Genomic DNA, 20,879 nt, shown 5'->3' with positions numbered 1-20,879 from the left:
TGCTCCTTCATGAATCACTACTCACTTCGTGAGTTAGGTTTCTACATAACTAGGTAAGATAGATAGATAGATAGATAGATAGATAGATAGATAGATAGATAGATAGATAGATAGATAGATAGATAGATAGATAGATAGATAGATAGATAGATAGATAGATAGATAGATAGATAGATAGATAGATAGATAGATAGATAGATAGATAGATAGAATTCAGACCAACTCTTTTCTCATGGAAACAATGGCTCCCAGCTGTATGTCTCCGAGCTGAGGGAGCCTCTTTTCTCCCACTCAGGTCACAGCTAAACAACAGGACAGGGTCAGGACCATACAGATTAACTGTAACCATTATAATGTTTGTAGTACTCAAGGGTGGAATCATGACCAGCAGTTATGAATACCAGTTTTCATAGAAAATAGTTTAAATGACACACAGCTGCCAAAGAAGAAAGAAGGGAGAAGGAGGGGGTTGAGAGGTAGGGGATGTGTGATTCTATGTGTGTGTGTGCCTAAGCCATGTGTTCGGTGACTGTGTGTAGGTGTTTGGGGATATTTTGGCAGCAGCAGGGGGATTCAGGCATGATAGAGGCCTTCATCGTATAATAGGATAATGTTTTATCTCATCGGAAGACAGGGGGAGGAAAGAGGGGTAATGAGAAGCAGTGGAAGGGGTTGATTATTTTCATACAGCAGATGTCATGGTTGTCCTCCTACGAAACTTTATAACCTGCCTGATGCATCCATCGCTCACGTGCACAAACACACACATTAAGAATATGTGCACGGGGCAGTATCTAGTCAGACAAGTTAGGACAAGTTATAGGAACATCTTTTCATTATGCAACATCTATTCACACAGAATTATGTGCTTATCCTTTAGATACAAGAGTCTGCATGTTTGTGTGCATGTGAGTGTACTTGCTGCCAGTTAGAGAGTTCTTCCCATAGCTTTCTTCCTTTTTAATGGAAACCAGTAAAAAATAGCTTGTTTAACTGTCTTTTTAAATCACTTAGTTGAATATCAATTACCAGTGTATATCAATACAACATCTTACTGGTTGAATGACCTCAGTGGTATACTGGACTCTGCCTCCCACTGCAAATACACCTCCAGGTCAGAGCTAAATATAAGCTAAAATTAAAAGTAGGAGGTTGGTGTGATGGGAATTTATTCGTTTCAGACCTCTTCGTCTATTCACTGGACGAACGTTTTCCTAACATTTCTGGTCACACTGGACTCCCACACTAGCTGTCAAACCAACACAAGATTACTCACAGATTTTAGTCGGTTTGTGACATGTAATATGTCAGTGCTCCATCTATCCATCCATTTTTTGCCACTTATCCAATTCAGAGTCGGGGAGGCTGGAATGGCTGCCATGGGGTGAGAAGCAGGAAACACCCTGGACAGTCTGCCAGTCTGCCGCAGGGCTAACACAAAGAGACATATAATCATTTGCACTATCATTTACACCTATGGGCAATTTAGATTTACCAGTTAATCTAACACCACCCCACCTAACACCTTACAAAAAGACAAATATGGAAAATATTTTAGTTATGAAAGAAATAACGTCACATAATGTGTCATCTTAATTTTCATCATAATTACTGAACATGTGTGGTTTCAGTAAGGTTACCAAACCTCTTTTTATACGGGTTTAAGTATTCTACATCATAGATAAATGAATGAACAAGTGATAATTATTATGAAAATGACTTCATCGGAGTATCAGTACAGTTTCATCTGCATACATGTTCAGCAGCAGGCACTATTTTCAGACAGCTTATCCCAGAGCTTATCCCAGAGCTTATTTAAGCATATAAATGACAGAACCTCCTACAGGTGATGATGTTTCTGTTTCTCATAAACATGCATTTGTTTTTACAGTGGGAGAGAATGCTTCCTGAAATTGGGAGAATGTACCCAAACCTCACATGATTTCTCAGGCTTAACATGATGTCAGCTTTTCTTTTCAATTCTGTGATTTATGCAATTGTAGTAATGCATGACTGAAAAGAGGTTAAACTTTGAATCATAGACCATAAACCAGAGTAACAAGTTAAGTAAACTGAAAAACAACTTAGGTATGTCATTTTCTGTTTAAAGCAATCAATTTTATTAGTCTGTGAGCGAATCAATCACATTACTTTTATATAGCAGCTTTCATGTCAGTTAGTGCAGTTCAAAGTGTTTCAAAGATGACTGACAAACTTAAAATAATACAAAACAAGGAGTAAACAAAAAAACAAATACATTAAAGCTACAATACGCCATTCTTTAGTTTCTTTTATATAAAAAAGATTATTGTAATCATAAATATACATTGTTTACTACATATTACACCTTTCAATAAAGTGATATATCACATAAACGTAGAATTAATTGATTAAAAATACACAGAAGCATGCGCCTGATTGTGGAAGCTGCCATGTTGCCTCACTGGGCATTACCGTTCTGTGTAATCGCATTTTATGCCTGTAGCTAGAGACTGGTCACATATGTAGTACACTAAAGGTGGAGGAGCAGGCATTCATGTGCAATGGGGGTAAATTTTAATTCATGTCTGCACCTTCAGAATCAAGATACAAAGAGTCATACCTCATCTGAAGAGTCCCCTTCACTACAGAAGCCTTAACGCAAAAGAAAGAGACAACACAACAGCATCCTATTAAACAACCATCCTCTTCCTCCTCACCTTAAGCCTCATCTCCTGAACTGAGGTCAAGGCTTTAAAAATGTTTATTTATTCCAATTAACATCGCGATTAATTATTATTAACAGATTAGACATGCAGCCCTCCCATCCTCAGATAGCTGACAACAAGCCAGTTAAACAACAACAGGTACTTAATAGCTAATGTTAGGCTCAGTGCTCTAAAAATCACACTCTTATAAACATTTTGACTTCATTCTCACATTGTATGGAAGTTTATTTTTGCCAACAATGTGCCATGAACTTCAAAGAATGTTTCACTAACACCAGGTAACAGCAGCTAACAGAGCCTAACAGCTCACAAAGGTTAATAGCAGCTAACAGAGGCCAACAACTCACAGAGCCTAACAGCTCACAGAGGTTAATAGCAGCTAACAGAGGCTAACAGCTCACAGAGGCTAACAGCAGCTAACAGAGGCCAACAACTCACAGAGCCTAACAGCTCACAGAGGCTAACAGCAGCTAACAGAGCCTAACAGCTCACAGAGGCTAACAACTCACAGAGCCTAACAGCTCACAGAGGCTAACAGCAGCTAACAGAGGCTAACAGCTCACAGAGGCTAACAACTCACAGAGCCTAACAGCTAACAGAGGCTAACACCATCTTACAGCAGGAAACAATAATGCTTACAGATGGAAAACCTCACACATCCTCAACAACTCACCTCAGTATCAGTCAGTACGTTTCAGTAATTCAGTGATTTTATTAGATGTCCTGGAGGTAAAAATGTATAAAACCACAAAATATATGCACACACATATGTGTTTGTTTATTTTCTTATTTATTGCCAAGTAAATTGAAAAATGTAAATTATCCAACTGTGTTAACAAATGTGTTAGTAGTAGAAACATAACAGCTCGCTGTGGCTGCTATGGGGTATACTCTAGAATTAGAATGTTTTGTGATTTCTCTTGTCTGACTAAAGCATGTTTGTTCCACAGCAGCCACCACACCTGGGACTTTGCATTTGAATAGGGGAATAAGAGAAAAGAATTAGGTTGACTGCAATCTGCAATCTACTGACATTTATCTATGAAATTTTACACACTGTAACTTTATAATTTGTATTCATGCTATAACTAGGATAAAAGTACACCAAATATATATATATATATATATATATATATATATATATATATATATATTTAAAAACAGACGAAATTATGTTAAACAAAAAAATTAAATTAAAAAAATAAGTTGAGGTTGAAAATACAGACAAGGTACTGTAAAAAAAAAAGAAGAAGAAGAATTAAATATGCTATTAAATATGTCATACTAATGGCTCTCAGAATTGTCATACTTTTACACTTTCTAAAAAAATACATTTATTTATGTTGTATATGAAAATGCATTGGATGATTTCAACATTTATTTTATTTTCTTCTCTTTATTTATTTATTTTTTAATCCCTCCTAGAAATTACCTTGGTTTTCTTACTTGTAGGGCTTTGCTTGTAAATAATCTCATTTGCACCCTTCCTGAGCGTATGTTTCAACTAAAACACCAGAAGATATGAATGTTAGGTTGTCTCCTGCTTCACTGGGAGGTCACATTTTGCAATGAGTTTGCCTACCAAAGATGAGTGTTTGCCATTCAAAACAAAAGACTCAACAATGGTACTTTTTTCTTTTTTTAAAGAATCCTGTTTGGGTTTTTTGTGATGACAAGACCTCAGAGTTCCCCAACTGATTCCTCTCAGACAGAATAAATCAATTCCTCAAACAGAAACAGTAACAACAAAAGCACAAAACATTCTTAAGCCACAGGTTCAAGTCATTGTCTACTGTACATTCATATGAAAGGCCACTGACCAACTGCTGCGTATCATTTCCCTCACGCCCTTCCATTTATGGATATTTGAAGCTTTACACGTGTAATTACACGTTTCTGATTAGTCACATGCGAAACTGAAGTTGGTATTGTGTTTCGCAGCCACTCGTGTCAAAAAGTTCGAGATGAGTTTGGCTTTATATCAGACTTACTAACTGGTAACACAATGCAGTGTGCACAGAAGTGGAGATTAATATGTTAAACAATGACTGTGTCCAACATTTTTTATTTATGAGGGGTAGGATTTTTTTTTTTTTTTACTCACTGTTGTGATTGGGAATAATACATTTTCAAGAAGGCATGCAAGAAAATATTGTTTTAAAATAGAAATACATCATAGCTGTTTTGTTTTGATCAGTTTCACAACAAGAAGGGACATATAAGATACTTTAAAGAATGTTGACTATGTGGTATTTTTACAAAATGTTGTAATCCAGTTATTTTAGTCTGTCTGTTGATTGTTTCCATTATAGGAAGAGCCAAAAACAACAAAGTGAAACACATTTACTTCTATTTGTGTCATATATTGCTTTTGTTTGACTGAAGAGTTCACACAAACACCTCAAAAGTGTCAAGAAAATTACATTAATTACATTTACCGAATTTCCCAGAGGAACCCACCCGAGGGATTAATAAAGTTTTATCTAATCTTTTATCTAATCTAATTTAATGAAGCGTAGAAGCATCACAGTGTAGAAAAACTGGGCATTCCAAATTACAATACAGTAAAATATTAGAATCAAGATAACGGTTAAAGTAGTAATTTTAAAAATCTATTTTATATATATTGTATTTTGTTTTATTTTTCATTCTTCATAGTAACTAGGTAAACTCAAAGTAGTAGGATCACTACATAATATTTCCTCTCAAATGTATTGGAGAAGGAGTATAATAAAGCAGCAACTGAAAATACTCAGGTAAAGTGCAGCAAAGCTATATTTAAGTACTGCACTCGTGTAACTGTCTTTAGGTACATTCCACCTCTGCAGCTGACTGACATGTTGGACTGAACCGTGAGGTTCCAGTTATACGAGTAAGACTGTACAAGTAACCAAATGGTGACCACATGTGCTCATCACCTCTAATCTGAACCTATAAAGCGATAAAGATTGCGAGAAAACGTGGAGAAACGATTAGCTGTTTGGTCAGCGAGGCCTTCAGTCCAATCCAACAGCCTATGAGTTTTCAGTAAGCAAACAGCTATGATTAAGAGCACGTATGTGGATGATATATAACCTGTGGAGTGTTTCTTTTAAAAAAAAACATGATAAGAACCACTCAGAGTCACACCTCAAATGTGAAGGGAAAAGGTTTTTGTTGTATCCCCACTTAAAGTGTGACTCTGAGTGGGCCCTGAGTGTTCAGTAGGTGGAAAGATATTTGTCTGATATGCAGGGAAACGTCACAGGTTTAAACTCTGAGCTCATTTTACATTCAATGGAAGCATGAGAATAAAGTTATCTAACCTAAGATGACTCATAGCTGTTGCAACAGATTTCTGACCATCAATTATTACTAGAAAATGCTCCTTCAACAGGAACTATGACTGTTATTTGGGTTTACAATGTCATGTTTTTCTCATTTGTCATTTGTCAAGTCGTATTGAAACTCCTTGACAACCGATTGTTTGAAACACTGCTATGTTTCAGTGAGGCAGTGACAAAAGCGTAAACTTGAAGAATGAAGTCAAAGTAAAAGACAAAATAACACAAGACTTCAACCTTCAGAACAGCGGCTAAAACTTCATAATAGTATTTTTGTGGTCCACTTATTTCATTCTCAGAACGTAAGGTCACTAAATTTCAACAACTATGTGTGTATTTCAGTCATGCTACTGTTTGCCAATCTCTTGTATCTGTTGTTTGATTGTTGAAGGGTTAGAAATTCATTGTTGATCATCAGCCATCCAACAGGATAATGAGCTCCCTCAAAATCAGTCAAAATCAGTCAATATGACTTTCACTGCATTTTCCAGTCCAAAGCTTTTTTTAATTTAAAATTTTAGGGTTGCTATTTTCTCTTAATCAATCAGTAGTTCTGGTGTCAGTCCTGGCAATGTCACCATTTGCTCTCAGTTGTGAGTAGCAGTTTGTGAATTTTTCATCCATGCTTGTCATCCAGTTGTGGCTATTATTTTTTTTTAAACTAGGGACGCAATTGTCACTCAGCATTAGAAGACACTGAATCCCTGAAACTCCCTCAAGATATGTGAAAGGTTGCAACATAGAGGTCCAGTCCTTTCTCATTTGCTATAATGTGTTTCCAGAGAGCACTGTCTGAAAAAATAACAATGAGAACATTTAGTCCAAAAATGTCTGAAGCCTCAGATAAGGTTCATATCTTCGCTGTGAATTTTGTCCTCCCCCATATTGAAAATTTCTTCACTCTTCATTGCCTTGCTGTGACTGTATGTGCTTTAAGCCCATGACTCAAACTTGAATTTCAGTGCAACTGAATGATCACTGCATTATATGCAAGATTGGGAACTGTCTTGCACCTAAGAAATCTCAAACAGCATAATCTCATTTTAATTCAAACATTAACCCATTGCCATTTTTTTTATTATATTTTTTGTTTTTAATCACAGTAGGTAGTAACCAAAGTTATCAACCAAAAGCAGTTGTAATGACTGATCAGTATGCAGTTGCATTTATTTTGAGTAAAATCAAATTTAGACACAAAGGCCCTCTCAAAATTTAGGTAAAAATATAAGAGCCACCTTTGAGGCCTTGTCCTGTTGCTATATTTCTTTTTTTTCTTTTTTCTTTTTTTTTTTGCCTGTCCCGTTTGGCTCTTTTGCCATCAGAATTATTGTCTAAAGGCGAAGAAAGATGCCCAACGGATTTACTTTACCAAATGGACCATCCCAGCCTTGCTGTAATGGTCTATTTGATTCACCTTTTATTGTTTATTTTATTTCATTTTCACTTGATAAATACGGGACAGACTTGACTGGGGAAAAGAAAGGGGAGAAAGAAAGAAGGAAAGAAAAACAGCGGGGAAGAGGGACGGGGATAAAGGGCAAAAAACAAAAACCAACAAAATAAGCAGACAAAAAATACATATATCAGTCACCTGGATCACCTGTTGAGAAAGAAAAAAGAGAAAACAAGCAGAAGAAAAAAAAGAGCAACATAATAAACAACATCACGATGATCTATGGGAATATAACAGTAAATACTAAATATTAAACATTATTGTGCAGCACGTAAGATCGACAGCGCACAGTGTGCTTTGAGGTAGGAGCCAAAAAGGGTGTAGCTTGTGTGTGTGAGCACCCGTGTGTACACCTGTGAGCATGAGCGCGCTTGTATTTAAAAGGTTCCTTCATGTAATGATCTGCTAGAGGGTGTGGGGAGCCACAGCCCAGTCCTCCAGGGCATGAAGCAGGTATGGAGGAGATCAAAACTCCAGACATCCAGAGGCCCTCAGAACACAAGAGACCAAGGAAGACCAACAGAGGGGCAGCCGCGCCACTGTCCCAGAAAGAGCTGAGAAGAGCCCCAGATGAGGGGTCACTCAGCAGCCGCAGAGCAGAAGCCAGGGGGGGTTGCAGTGACATGCCCGTGAGCTCCGCCGGCAGCCAGCTGTGCCAGAGTGACTGAGCCCCAGGCCGAGAGGCTGAGGGCACCCCACCCCCGAAGTGGCCCGAGCGAGCCACAGGCTCCAGGCCCCGACAAGCAGCCACCAAGGAGTGAGCCCATTACCTGTTGGTATATTTCAACCATAAGTGCTGTTTGCTTATCAAGATCATACAAAAACTACCAAAACCAAAAATTCAGGGGAACGGCCAGAGAAAATGCCATTTTCCCCAGTTAATAATTCCTCTTTAGTTGAGGCCAATCTTGGCTTAACTTAAATGCTAAAGCTGTAATAGTGACACAGAGATAAACACTGATTACAGAAATGTGTCACACAAAGTGTCATCTAAACTACCAGGAGCGATTTGGGTCTTGACTCAGGATGAGGAGTGTTCTGGTACTTTTGGAATTTCTTTGGCTTACAGTGCTCGGCTGCACGGCCCACGAAGTCCCCCGTGGCGGTTGTCATATAGAGAACCATCTATCAGCAGGCATGATGAGGCTCTGGTATCCGATTTCAGCCTGCTAATATTTTCTAACTGCTGAGCAGTTCACCTGAGGCAACATTTTTAAAAATGAACGTAACGTCGTGATATGAAAACCTCCTCAATTTCTGATATTATCTTTAACTTTGTGTCAGCGTGTCAGCTGTTGCGGTATCTCTTCAATCTTTGATAACAACGTGTTCTATTCTGAGAATATTGGGAAGGGTTGATTTTGGAGGGAGCTGCATGTGTGTGTGTGTGTGTGTGTGTGTGTGTGTGTGTGTGTGTGTGTGTGTGTGTGCGTAGATGTTTGTGTCTAGCTGGGCTCCCCGTGGTCATTCTATTGGTCTTCTGGGTGGGTGGTCTGTTCCAAGAGAGGAGTACTGGAAACATTATACCAGCGTACACACACGCACACTTTTACACATGCACAAAGGGAAACTGGGAATCACACCAACGCAGCACAGCAGAGGGTGGAGCCGGCAGGAGTCTTCTTCCAGATGTGTGATATTAATTTAGTTGATCCAAAACATGAACCGGTAGCTCCCACTCAGTCATCACCGTTTAGCGCGTGTGTGTGTGTGTGTGTGTGTGTGTGTGCTGCTGCTGCTGGTGTCGCAGCACTCGACTTAATTTTTTAATATTTTCAGACCCATAAAACACCTGTAAGTTTTTATTGGGATAAAGTCTATTAATTTGAACCCTAAGTAAGAGATAGAAATCAAGACTGACTCAAATTCACGAGTTTCAGGTGGAGGAAACTACAGAGCAGAGCGGGCTAAAGAGAGAAGAAGTACATGATTAAAAAAGGGGGAAAGATTAGGAGTGGAGCAGGTTATGAGAACAGCCTCCACTCTGACCTGTGGAGCAGCGCCCCTGGACTTTCATACAATACATTCCACCGGGGAGGAGAGGGGGATACGGTGCATGGAAAGACAAAGAGACAGAAAATGAAATTAAATAGGAAGAGCGGAGGAGGAGAAGGAGACAAGATGTAGGAGGACGGAAGTGGTTGATTGGGTTCCCCCAGAGATTCTTTTGTTTAGATTGTTCTGCATTTCACTTCTTTCACTCTCTCCCCTCCACCTCCCACTTTTTGACATCTGAGGTAGATTACAACAGAGACCCTGGGTCACATTTATGACTTAAACCAAGAACATATGGTGTGTATGCGTGTTTGAACATCCATTTCAGTACAGTGGGATTCCCCTACGGTCCTTGAGTGGTGGTCAGATTTATTTTCTTGTCCATTGTCTCTTGCTGGGATATCAAAGGACTATTGTTTGTTGATCAGCAAGGGTTCCTCAGGTTACTTGCAGGTCTTGGACAAAAGTGCTTTGCCTTTCTTCCACATCTTCCCTTCTTATCTCCTTCTATTTTTACTTTTTAAGTATGCTGGCCCTACCGCAGAAAAGCCAAGAAACAAAGGATCAGCACTTCCACAGAAATGTTGTTAAGATTATAAAAGATTAAGCGTGGTTATGTCTTGTTTGTCTTGTTTGGTCAGGCATGTTTATTGTCCCACAGGTACCTGACTTTCTATTTGTACTGCAACGGATTTGATTTTATACAAAGCTCACAGACAGATTACCAACTCTACCACTGCAGCATGTTGTTAGCAAGAAGAAAGAAGAAATATTCCCATTAACTTCAGCACAACAAGCACATCTGTAAAAGTGTCAGTTGACTTTATTAGCATCAGCTTCACTCAGTTGAAGAAAAACAACTTTTGTCTTTGGAACGTTTAACCATGGAAGAAAAAAAAAGGATCTATAAAATAAGTTGCTGGAAGGACAATATATAAAACAATGGCATCAAAATAGGTTTGACAAGAAAAAAACAAACAAAGAAAAAAGGCTCAAATATTTTTGGATGCGGGGCATTTTTCCTCTGTTTGCCCTGTTGTTTACAAAAAAATAACAAAAGAGGAAAACGAACAAAAAAAAAATGTATTTACAGTGCATATATTTACATTAAGGCATTTTTGCTGGGGGAAAAAAGACGGTTGATCAGATACAACCCCTGCTTCTACACAATCAAATAAATAGTCAGATTTACCATTATACATTACAGTGCTATATTATCGATATGCTACCTGCAGTGAATGAACAAATACAGTTATAAGTGCAGGCTAAATCTCCCCATCAAATGGACATTCAGGCGTACATTAAAGGATAGGTTCACACTTTTTTGTTATGCTTTTTTTGTTTTAAACAATACTCCATATCCATATGTACATTAAAAGAGTTGGTGATTGACGAGATCCCTTTGGGGGGCGATTTTAATGCAAGCAATTGGGCAAATTCAATATTCTGGGGGGGGGGGGGGGGGGGGGGGAACTAAACTTCAACTTTAGAAGCTGAACCAAAGTTTCAACAAGTTAATAATAAATTTTAAAAAACAAAAAAACAAAGTGAACCCGTCCTTTAACAAAACGTGTCCATGAGCCAGAGCATCCCAGGATGTCCGCGAAGTGGCCAGAGCTGTGCTGTTACATTACCACAAGGGTGGCTACCTTATAATTCAAGAGATTTACCTTTTCAAAGCTAAACCTAGAGATTTAACAGATTTAGATTTTCTTTTTCTTAAAAAGCACCATGTTTTTAAAACGATTGACTACACTCATCACAGCTCTGCTACTAGAGAACAAAAACACATAAATGAGAGAAAGAGGCACTTAATAAGGTGTTGACGATGTGTTGAACATGATGCTTTGGTTAAAACAATTAACAGAAGTAAAACGCTGGGTGAGACTGATCTACACTAATAGCATGCTGCATTTTGAAGACACTTCAGTGCACATTCAAGTTTGTGCATCAAATACTGTCGATTCTGTATTAACTGAATGAGTCCTAGAACACGTCTATGGGTTCTGCTTACATTTCTCTGGTTGGAAATCCATCAAAAGACGACCTGAATAATTCATCATCTAATTGCTGCTCTTTAGCATCCATCCACCTCCCTCTGTTTCTCAATCGTCTTCCAATCTCCTCTCTCTAAAATCAAAAATTTCTCCCTCTCGGTCTTTCTCTCCATCTCCATCTCCACCCCCGCACTCTCACTTTTTCCCTGCTCTCTCTTCCCTCTCTCCAGAGTATAAATGCCTTCAATTTTTAATATCTGAACAGCAATGATTTGTGTGGTGCACACAGAGATGTAGTCCAGTAGTGATAATGATCGTTCCAGTGGTGAATGAGATACTTGGGCCAAAAAGGCTGAGGCTTAGATTACCAATTCTAGTGCAAATCTAAGGATTTGGTAAAGAATAAAAACCTGGACATTCCAGTTCTAGAGAGAAACTAACAAATCAATGAGTAAACAAAGATTTGGCTTGACTAGTTTTGCAAACAAAAGCTTCTCTTTTATAAAAGAAAATTAAGCCAGTTCTATGTTACAATAAAGACAAAAAAGATGCTGTTTTAATTCATTCCAGTCACACCCCATCTCATCTTTTCATCTGCCCAAACACATCTATAATATGTGTATCTGGTGGTTAAGGGACCAGAAGATCATCTGGCCACCATCTTCCTACTTTAAAACTTCCAAATTGTTCCACTTGGCGTTAAGAGCAACATGTTTGTTAGGCTATCGAAGTGTTTTAGCCCACGACAGCAGCACCAGGAAGAGCTGTGATGTCACTGAAAGTCACTCTGCATCAGGCAGCTCGTGTAGCTGCGGGACACGGAGTGAATGCTTTATGTTTTGTCAAGATAGTGCTTGTATGTCTGAGCATGTGTGCAAAACGTTGCTAGTTCTGGTGTCTCTTCATGTGCAGGGCAAGGTGATCCGATCGGGAGAAGGAGCGTGAGCAGACGCCACACTGGAAGGGTTTGGCGCCCGTGTGTTTCCTGTAGTGACGCGTCAGCTCATCCGAACGAGCAAAACGCCAGTCGCAGCTGTCCCACGTACACCTGTACGGCTTCTCGCCTGCAGGACAGGAGAAAGAGTTTGAGTGAGTGCAAACCGCCGTGCCGTCTGGTGATCTATTCTGAGCTATCGCTTGTTTACATGATACGAACCAGAGCAGGACTGTCAATATTCAGGTACTAAGAACAACAATTATCATGACACAAGCCAATTCTCTGACTAAAGTGATTCATACAGTTGGGTGGAGGAACTGGGAAAACAGGCTTCACTGAAAACGCCAGTTGTCTAACTAGATATACAGTCATAACACTGTCACTCAAAAGCATTCATCAAGCACTCACACGCCAATGCAGCAACCAGTGCTTCACAATTTTCCCACGGTGCCTGGTCTGTATTGTCAACTTTTCCCTCCAGGTATTTTTCTTTAATGACTGCAGCACGTCTGTCTGTCTGTCAGTCATTCCAGCAAAATTCAGCTGCAGCTCCAGGCACTTTCTGAAAAACCAGTGTGCTCGTTGTCCCTCTGGGAGAGTTTTGTCTTAGGCCCACAAGTTGACCAGTGTATACTCAGGTCTACTAAATGTAAAGAGGTTGAAAAGAATATATATATCCAAGCACTTGCCAAATATTTAGTACGCAAGTATAATTCATTTTTCTGCAACTTAAATTCAACCTGACAAACCTACAGTAAGTACAGTACATGCAAAAGACCAGAACAGAAAACACTTAGAATTATAACTTGTACATGTTGACGCATCTACTGCTTCTTTGTATTTAGTGTGTGTCTGATAACAGTGGATGCTTAAGAAATATGAAAGGATTGGAAGGAACTTGATTTTTGCTTAGCTAGATTCCTCCCTTTTCCTTCTTTTTGTACCCTTTCATCCAGATTTTGAAGGTTAGGTGGAATTGCATCTCATTTCAGCAAACACATTTTTTGGCTTTTTAAGATTCATGAATATGAGCCACTGTGGTGCAAAATCAAATGGAATAAATCAAGCTGTGTGGTTGTTTTTCTTCTTCCACTCCTCGTTGCCTTTAACCTCTATTTACATATCAAAAACAGAGTCCAGAATCAGTGTCCCCATTACTCTAAATAACCCCCCCCCCCAATTCCATTGTAATGAGAAAACAGTGAAAAAATTTTGACCGTGTTCTGTGGCTTATTCAGGCCACCAAGGCTAAAGTTAATAATAATAATAATAGTGGAAAAAAAAAAAACTATTTGAGAATCATTTTTCAAAGCTCTTTGCACTATAAACATAATCCCATTAACTTCCATTAAACTGAAGTGGCAGCATAAATCACAGAGATGGCTTGTTTTATAATCTGGACAAATAAAAACAGAACTATTTCCGCATGATAAACGCCGCTGGGGACACCCAAGAATTTTTTTTCCCCTTTTGTCATTAAGGTGACCAACTCTTTAAACAAGCACATCAAGCTCTGCAGCATTGCTTTAAAAAAACAAAACAAAACGAAAAACAGAGTAAACCTGCTAGAACCACAGTGTCACCAAACTTAACGACACACACCTTAAACCGAACACAAAGAAGCGAGACCATGAGAAGGCGCTGTTTAAGGAAAAAAAATAAATAATCGGAAATGATTGCCAATACAGAAAGAGGATATTTCTCACAATACACCCACCCACACATGCACACACACACAGACACACTAACAATCAGGGTAATGGATGTTGATGGAGATTAGAGTGGGAACTCCCAGTGGGACCCAAACGCATTAGGAATCATCTCATAGAGATTACTGACAGGTGTGTGTGGAAGTGTCCGTGTGTGGGTGTGCACGTGTGTGTACGAGTACATAAGTGTGCATTCAAGCAGCTGAATAAGAGAAGGAGAACGAGTTATAGACAAAGATAGAAGTAAAGGAGGGGGGCAGGGTTGAAGATGAAAGTATGAGGACACAAAAACAGAGGAGAAGAGGATTGGATAGGAAAAAAAAGGGGGGGGGAGAAAATAACTAAGCACGGCCGACAGACGCATAAAGGACATGTAGTTGCTGCTACATAACATTTACGTGTCGAGTTCTCATCTTGCGGTCTGTAATAAGTGCAATCACCACAATCAGCCTGCAGCATGAGTGACGCCAGATATAATTGTCGCGTCATGTTCCTGATACGAAAATGCAAGGCACGCACACCCACAACGATGTTCCGAACAAGTAGTTTAGATCCATAATTAGGACACATTCTGGCTTTTGTGTGTGTATCCAGATGAGCGAGGAATGTGTAGATATCAACAGAAGCTTTGTTTTGTTAGCTGGAGTGAGGTGGGGCCCAACACCTAAGCATTTGTTTATTGACTTTGCTTGTCCAAATCCAAGCTCAAACCTAAACGTGACAGGAAGAAAGGGAATAAAATGAAATGCAAAGAGAACGGAATCAAAGTGGAAAAGTGCGTTAAAGCATTTGAACAATTCCTGAACGGGCATTGGGATTAAAAAAAAAACATGGCACCACACGTCTAGCACTGACCACATAGTCTGAGAGTCATCCCCTGGCAGAAGTGTGTCACTTCCACCTGTTTTGATGGAATAGTATATTGGGCAGAGGATGGGGAATGGGCTAGGATACATTTACACACACATGCCAAGAACACAACACTCTGCCTAGCAACATAGTGCCAGTGCAGATACTGAAACACGAGTCCTGTGGGCAGCGTCATTTTTTTGATGGGTCTCTTTTTAAAAAGCTACATTAATTAGAGGAATCTCTTACCAGTGTGAGTCCTGAGGTGTGCTTTCAAATGGGACGACTTGGTGTAGACCTTCTTGCAGCCTGACGACAGACATGGAGATAAACACAAACAGACGGCTTAATCCAAGTAATTCACACGTGGCAAATATGCATTTACCCAATAAACTGAGCTGTGGAATTCAAAAAATCCAAACTAATGAAGAACAGAAGCCGTTTTGGAATCAAATATAGTAAAGTGTGTTTTGTAGAGTCTCAACTCCTGCTCCATCTCATCTGCTGCTTTCCAAAATGAACAAAATGGGCTCTGTTAAAAGCAGCCCTCATAGCCTCATTTGGTATTAAAAGGCATTTGATTACAAGCCTCGAATCACCAACGATGCTACCTGAAAACCTCTGTTTTCTCCTTCTGCAAACGCTACAGTTTGCTTCTACAATGTCAGAAAGGTCATTAAGGATTTTGAACGATTTAGAAAGATATTTGTCAGATATCTTATGACTTTAAGTTAGGAAACGATAGAATTTCGCGTATTGCTATGATTAAACTGAGCAGCTGCAACAGTGTGACTAATATACGTACACTTGGATGAAGTGTGGCTCTGTGAATATGATGGATCTGCTTCATCTGGCTTTTTAAGAAGTAAGACGTGTGCTAACGTGCTGCGGTAGGCTCTGCTTAAGCCTATTTTACATGCTGCCACAGGCTAGCTGACATTACATGTCCTACAAGTAGCTACATATCATACAGTCTGTATGTGTGTGTGTGTGTGTGTGTGTGTGTGTGTGTGTGCGCGCGCCAGCTAAAGAAAATAAATACTTTAATCTCAGCATGCAATCTCAAGTGTAACAGTATGAAGATATGTGTGTGGGAAAAAAGATCAAATGATTCAAGGAGAACATCTTTTTAATTAACACAGCCCCTACATACACAAACGTGCACTCTCTCTCACACACACACACACACACACACACACACAAAAACAGGTTCATTCCACAATCATACCAGTGATTACTTTAAAGCCACCACACTGTTTGAGAGCTCATAGCTGAAAGTGCCACAGTCATTTGAGGTGTGCTAATATATGCAAAGCAGTGTTTGAACCAGATAGTTGACTGAAAGGTAGTAACAGTCTGGCTGTATTGCCAAAATATTCGGATGCCAGTACAGAGTGTACTCTGCCTTCATGACCCAAAGGCATAGGCAAATCATTCAAAACATGAACAGAAACATTCACTACAATGCAGTGATAAAATAAACACACAACGGTGATTATATTCACAGTGCACATTCAGTGGTGTGCGTGTGTCATTCTTCTAACCTGGGTAATCACAGTGGTGGATCCGTCGTTTCTCTAAGTCGGGGTTGTTCCTTCGGTTGTAGCGGGCAGCCACCGCGTTCTGTGCTGGATTTGGGGTTGGTGTTGTCGCGTGGGCTTGAGGAAGGACTGTGGCTGGGCCTGGGACTGGTGTGGGGCCTGTAGTGAGGGGCAGAGCTAAGCCACCTGGTCCCGGGCCAGGTCCAAGTCCGGGTGTGCTACCTGCAAGCTTGGAGGCAATGGTGGCAGCGTATGACGGAGGAGGTGACATGTTGTGGAGCAGCTCCTTCTGCCTGTCAGGGCTGCCGGGCTCTGAGTTTGGCGGAGAGGGTGGCAGGTAGGGCACCTGCTGCTGGAGGAATTGGGGATGTGCCTGAGAATGAGGATGTGTGTATACCCCACCACCTAGACAGCGGTAGGCAGGCTTGACAGTTTGCTCTTGTTGAGAAGCAGAAGTAGCTACTGGCAAATCATGAAAAGGTGTGTGCATCGTGGTAGTGTGTTGGATCGGTTGCTGCTGCTGCTGATGGTGATGATGATGCTGAGCCTCCATGCCATTGCTATGGCGATGATCCAAGCCAGAGTTTAGGAGCTGAAACAGCGAGCTGCTGTTGTCATGGTGGTGGTGGAGAGCGTGCTGCTCAAACTGTGGTGACATTTCCTGTTTGACATACACTTCTGGCAGTGAATCACCACCGCGGCTGCCTCCCAGCTGATTGAAAACACTGGTGAATTCTGGTAACCCAGTTAATGTCATGTTTGTGGCGGAGTTTTCCATGGCCATACTGCCAGGGCCGTGGCCGGATGTGCTGCAGCTACTTGTGGGCGTAGTGCCGGGGCAGTGGGGCTGCAGGTTAGAGGAAAAACACGAGGAGGGAGATTCTGTTTTAATGTGAGTGAGACTCGGGTGGTTCTGGTGTTGAGGGGACCGCACCTGCTGGCACAAGCCCATCCTCAGGTAGCCGACGTCAGGGAGATAAAGATTCATGTTGAGGGTATAGGGAGCCCCAGCGTCAGTGAAGAACTGATCCACTGCTGACGAGCTGTCTCTGAGTGACTTCTGCTGGTTGTCTGCAGGGTTTGGAAGTGGAAGAGGCTGAGGGGAGAGATACCTGTCCATCTCACACTTTGCCTGAGGATTAAAAGGGAAAACACACATTAAAAAAATTTAAGAAAAAAAAAAAAGCAGTTAACATAAAAAGAAACCTTTTGGTGAATGAAAAGTACCACAGTCTGACTTCACTAAGTTCTTCTCAGTGCTTCTATTCTGAACCACTATTATGAGAAGACAAAAGGTTTGATAGGACAGTCACTGCTAAAGCATTTATCAAGTAGTCATCAAAAGGCAGTTGCCACATTCCCTCGCCGCCTGCAAGGCTGAACTCAGAAACCTGACGGCGGTGAGGCCCACATTTGAGGATTAGACGATGTTATGTCAATAAAGAACCTGATCTAACGCCTCTTATTTGAACATGTGCAGCTATTACAAGCGTAACAGTGCAGCCAATCGCCGGTCAAACTGCCCACCACAGGTGAACGACTTGGCATAAAAAAATGCTTCATTCGTACTGCTCTTTTTGGTCCAGCTCCTGTGGCTCTGGAGGGTCTAACCGGTATAAAAGTTAAAGAAGCAGAGCACCAGAGGATGAAACAGCAACATGAAAGGGAATGGGGAAACACCCATGTCTCCCTGCAGCAGCAGCAGCAGCAGAAACAGCAGCAGCAGTAGTAGTCTGGGGATGGGCTGCTATTTGAGGGTCCTGATCCTACCAGCTGTTATAGATCTCCCTGCTATGTTGCACAAGTTTCTTTCTAACTGGGGACAGAGTTGCCGGGACGTTTCTGTCCGAAGCTGGAGTCAGTTGCTGTCAGCGTGGTATGATGGTGAGAAGGGACGCCAAGGAGAGACCAACAACTGGTGACCAACTGGCTGGCTGGCATAGAAAACATGCGGTGAATGCGTTTTGCAGGCGGAGGTGCTCGACTACGCGTCCAGCTGGTCGCTTATTACCGAAAATAGAGCTGAATAAAGTGACGGTTACGATCGCGTAGAGGGGGACGACTGAAATTTAGACTCAAATAAATAAATAAATAAACAAGCAAACAGAAAAACAAGCTGGATTTAAAGCCAGACTGCCACGCCCATTCAGTGAAATACATCACTAATGTGTAAAGTCGGTTTGATTTCCAACCGGTTTACCTGTGCATAATCATTTTGTCCAGCCTTGTCTGCTTCGGTGATCTTGCAATCCAAGCCGAACAACGCCGAGTCCTCCAAGGGGAACCCAGCGGACAGAGTCGCCTTCTGCAGCGGGTAGAAGGGATCCTCCTGCACGCCGCCGCTCATCGTGAGTGTTGCGGCCATGAAGCTCCGACGCAGCGCCGCAAAAACGATCGCTTGCCGTGTGTTATTATGCAAAGAGGAGGATGCTACAGCGTACCGAGAAAGGAGTGGAGCCGACGAGGTGTAGTGCGTGCGTTAGAGTAATTAATGTGTGCCTGTCGGCTACATCTCCTTCCACTTGTTTCATCCCTCTGCTCCGGCCCACAGACAGTTTTCTATCTGGCGTTCGCAGGGCGGAGCGGCCCCAGTGTAAATACAGACCTCGCACCGCCCACCAAACCTTTAAAAACGCTTTGATCATTCATTCACCGGCCACCGCCCTACGCTTGCCATCCATACACACCGACAACAGCGCCGTAAAAAAGTCCAGGAGACCGGTCAAACCGCATTAAAGTGGTGAAAGTTAAACTCATCGCAGCCACGTTAACCAACAGTTTTTGTAAAGTGTTTTGAGATGATAAAAACAGATAAAACGTGGAAAGGGACAGCGAAATTGGTCAAATAGTGGGTATGATTCACATGACCGCATATGACACACGCGTGTTACTTAATATAGTTACAGCAGGTACAGGTGTGGTTACAGGTGTGGACTCTTGTGTAATGCTGTGTCTATAATCTATAAACTGTTTCGATGTTGCATTAATGGTTAGTCTAGTAAGGAATCGAGGAAGCTATTGGACAGAGCAGAAGAATAAAGTGGAATTCGATGGAAATACTTGAAAGTATTTTAAAACTGTACTTGAGTAAAATGAGACCGTCTGCTACAGGAAATATTCGTGTTAGCATCAAACTATTGAAATATTGTGGGGGTTTTTTTTTTCTTTACTTCTAACTCACCAAATTAGTAAATTACCAAACACAGTCCCAATAATAGAACCTGTCAAAAAGTATTTGGACAGCAACACAACGTTTGTATTTTTGCATTTGGTTCCACCTCAGTAGATTTGAAGTTAAACAATCAAGAATCAGGTGAAGTCCAGGCTTTCATCTGTAATCCAGAGGGCTGAACGCAAAAAATATATGAGCCATCTTTATCTACCCAAGTGTAATTGGACAAATTAGAGGAATAATTATAGAGTATAATGTTCAGTTGTAGTACTTTGTTAAGAAACCTTTACCAAAACAATGACAGTCTGAAATCCATGGATTTAACCAAATGCAGTAAAGCAAATGCTTCACTGCAGCTGTCATCAATTATGGTTTGCTCTTGAGTCTTTCTGCCTTTCGCCTTCAAAAATTGATGCTCAATCAGGGTGAGATTAGAAGATTTACACGGCCACTACTGAATATCCCATTTTTTTTACTCTTTATTCAGAATCACCTGGGCCTTGTGCAACATGCTTTGGCTCCCTCAACATCTGTGCTGTGTAGCAGCTTCCAATCAACAGCTGTATTTAGCTGAATATGAGCAGAAAACCATACACTTCATGATTAATCCAGCTGTTTCTGTTGCGTTATCAATAATCACTACTACCTTAGTGCATTGAGGAGCTATGCCTACCCATGCCATCACTTGTCTCCACTGTGTTTTGAGGATAATGTTGTATTCGCCGGGTTAACATCCAATCCAAACCTTCTCCTTTCATTCTTTCCCCACCCTACCTCACACCCATCAAGGTTGATCTCAAGTTCATCTGGCTGACATTTTCTCTTCCAAAGCTGATTTTCTGATATTTTCTTTGTTGGGTGTATTGTAGCCTTTCCACTCCTGAGGTTTATGAAACCTTTTCCACAGATCTACTACTACTTCTCATGAGAAACTGTCTTAACATCACATGTAGGATAACAAAACTCCTGAAAAGGGGCAAACCAGTTTTGCATTAGCCGCCCGCCCAAATTTAATATGACACCGATAAGAACATGGTCAGAAATAATAAAGGTATGCCTACTATGTCTCTATTTAAGGAACCTCAGCTTGTGCAAATCAAAGGCTAAGGTTCCTGCTGTGTTGTTTGTAGTGAGCAGTATCTGCAAACTTGGAAAAGATGAGAAAATAATGATAGACAGACCTAATAAAACAGGC

At 40.8% G+C, this 20,879-nt stretch overlaps 1 protein-coding gene across 1 annotated transcript; it reads right to left on the bottom strand.

Annotated features, from left to right (window-relative positions):
- Positions 1 to 10,316: 10,316 nt before the first annotated feature.
- klf5a (Kruppel like factor 5a) lies at positions 10,317 to 19,040 on the bottom strand. Its single transcript, XM_063491454.1, has 4 exons — positions 18,713 to 19,040; positions 16,516 to 17,644; positions 15,221 to 15,280; positions 10,317 to 12,540 (listed from the first exon to the last, which is right to left on the bottom strand). The coding sequence occupies exons 1-4, from the start codon at positions 18,875 to 18,877 to the stop codon at positions 12,362 to 12,364; spliced, it is 1,533 nt and encodes a 510-aa protein (XP_063347524.1). The 5' UTR covers positions 18,878 to 19,040; the 3' UTR covers positions 10,317 to 12,361.
- Between the last annotated feature and the right edge of the window lie 1,839 nt (positions 19,041 to 20,879).

The sequence above is a fragment of the Pelmatolapia mariae genome, linkage group LG13 (genome assembly GCF_036321145.2).
Source record: "Pelmatolapia mariae isolate MD_Pm_ZW linkage group LG13, Pm_UMD_F_2, whole genome shotgun sequence".
Classification (NCBI taxonomy): Eukaryota; Metazoa; Chordata; class Actinopteri; order Cichliformes; family Cichlidae; genus Pelmatolapia; species Pelmatolapia mariae.
Note: the sequence above shows the minus strand (reverse complement) of the source record. Positions and strands in the feature narration are given on the sequence as shown.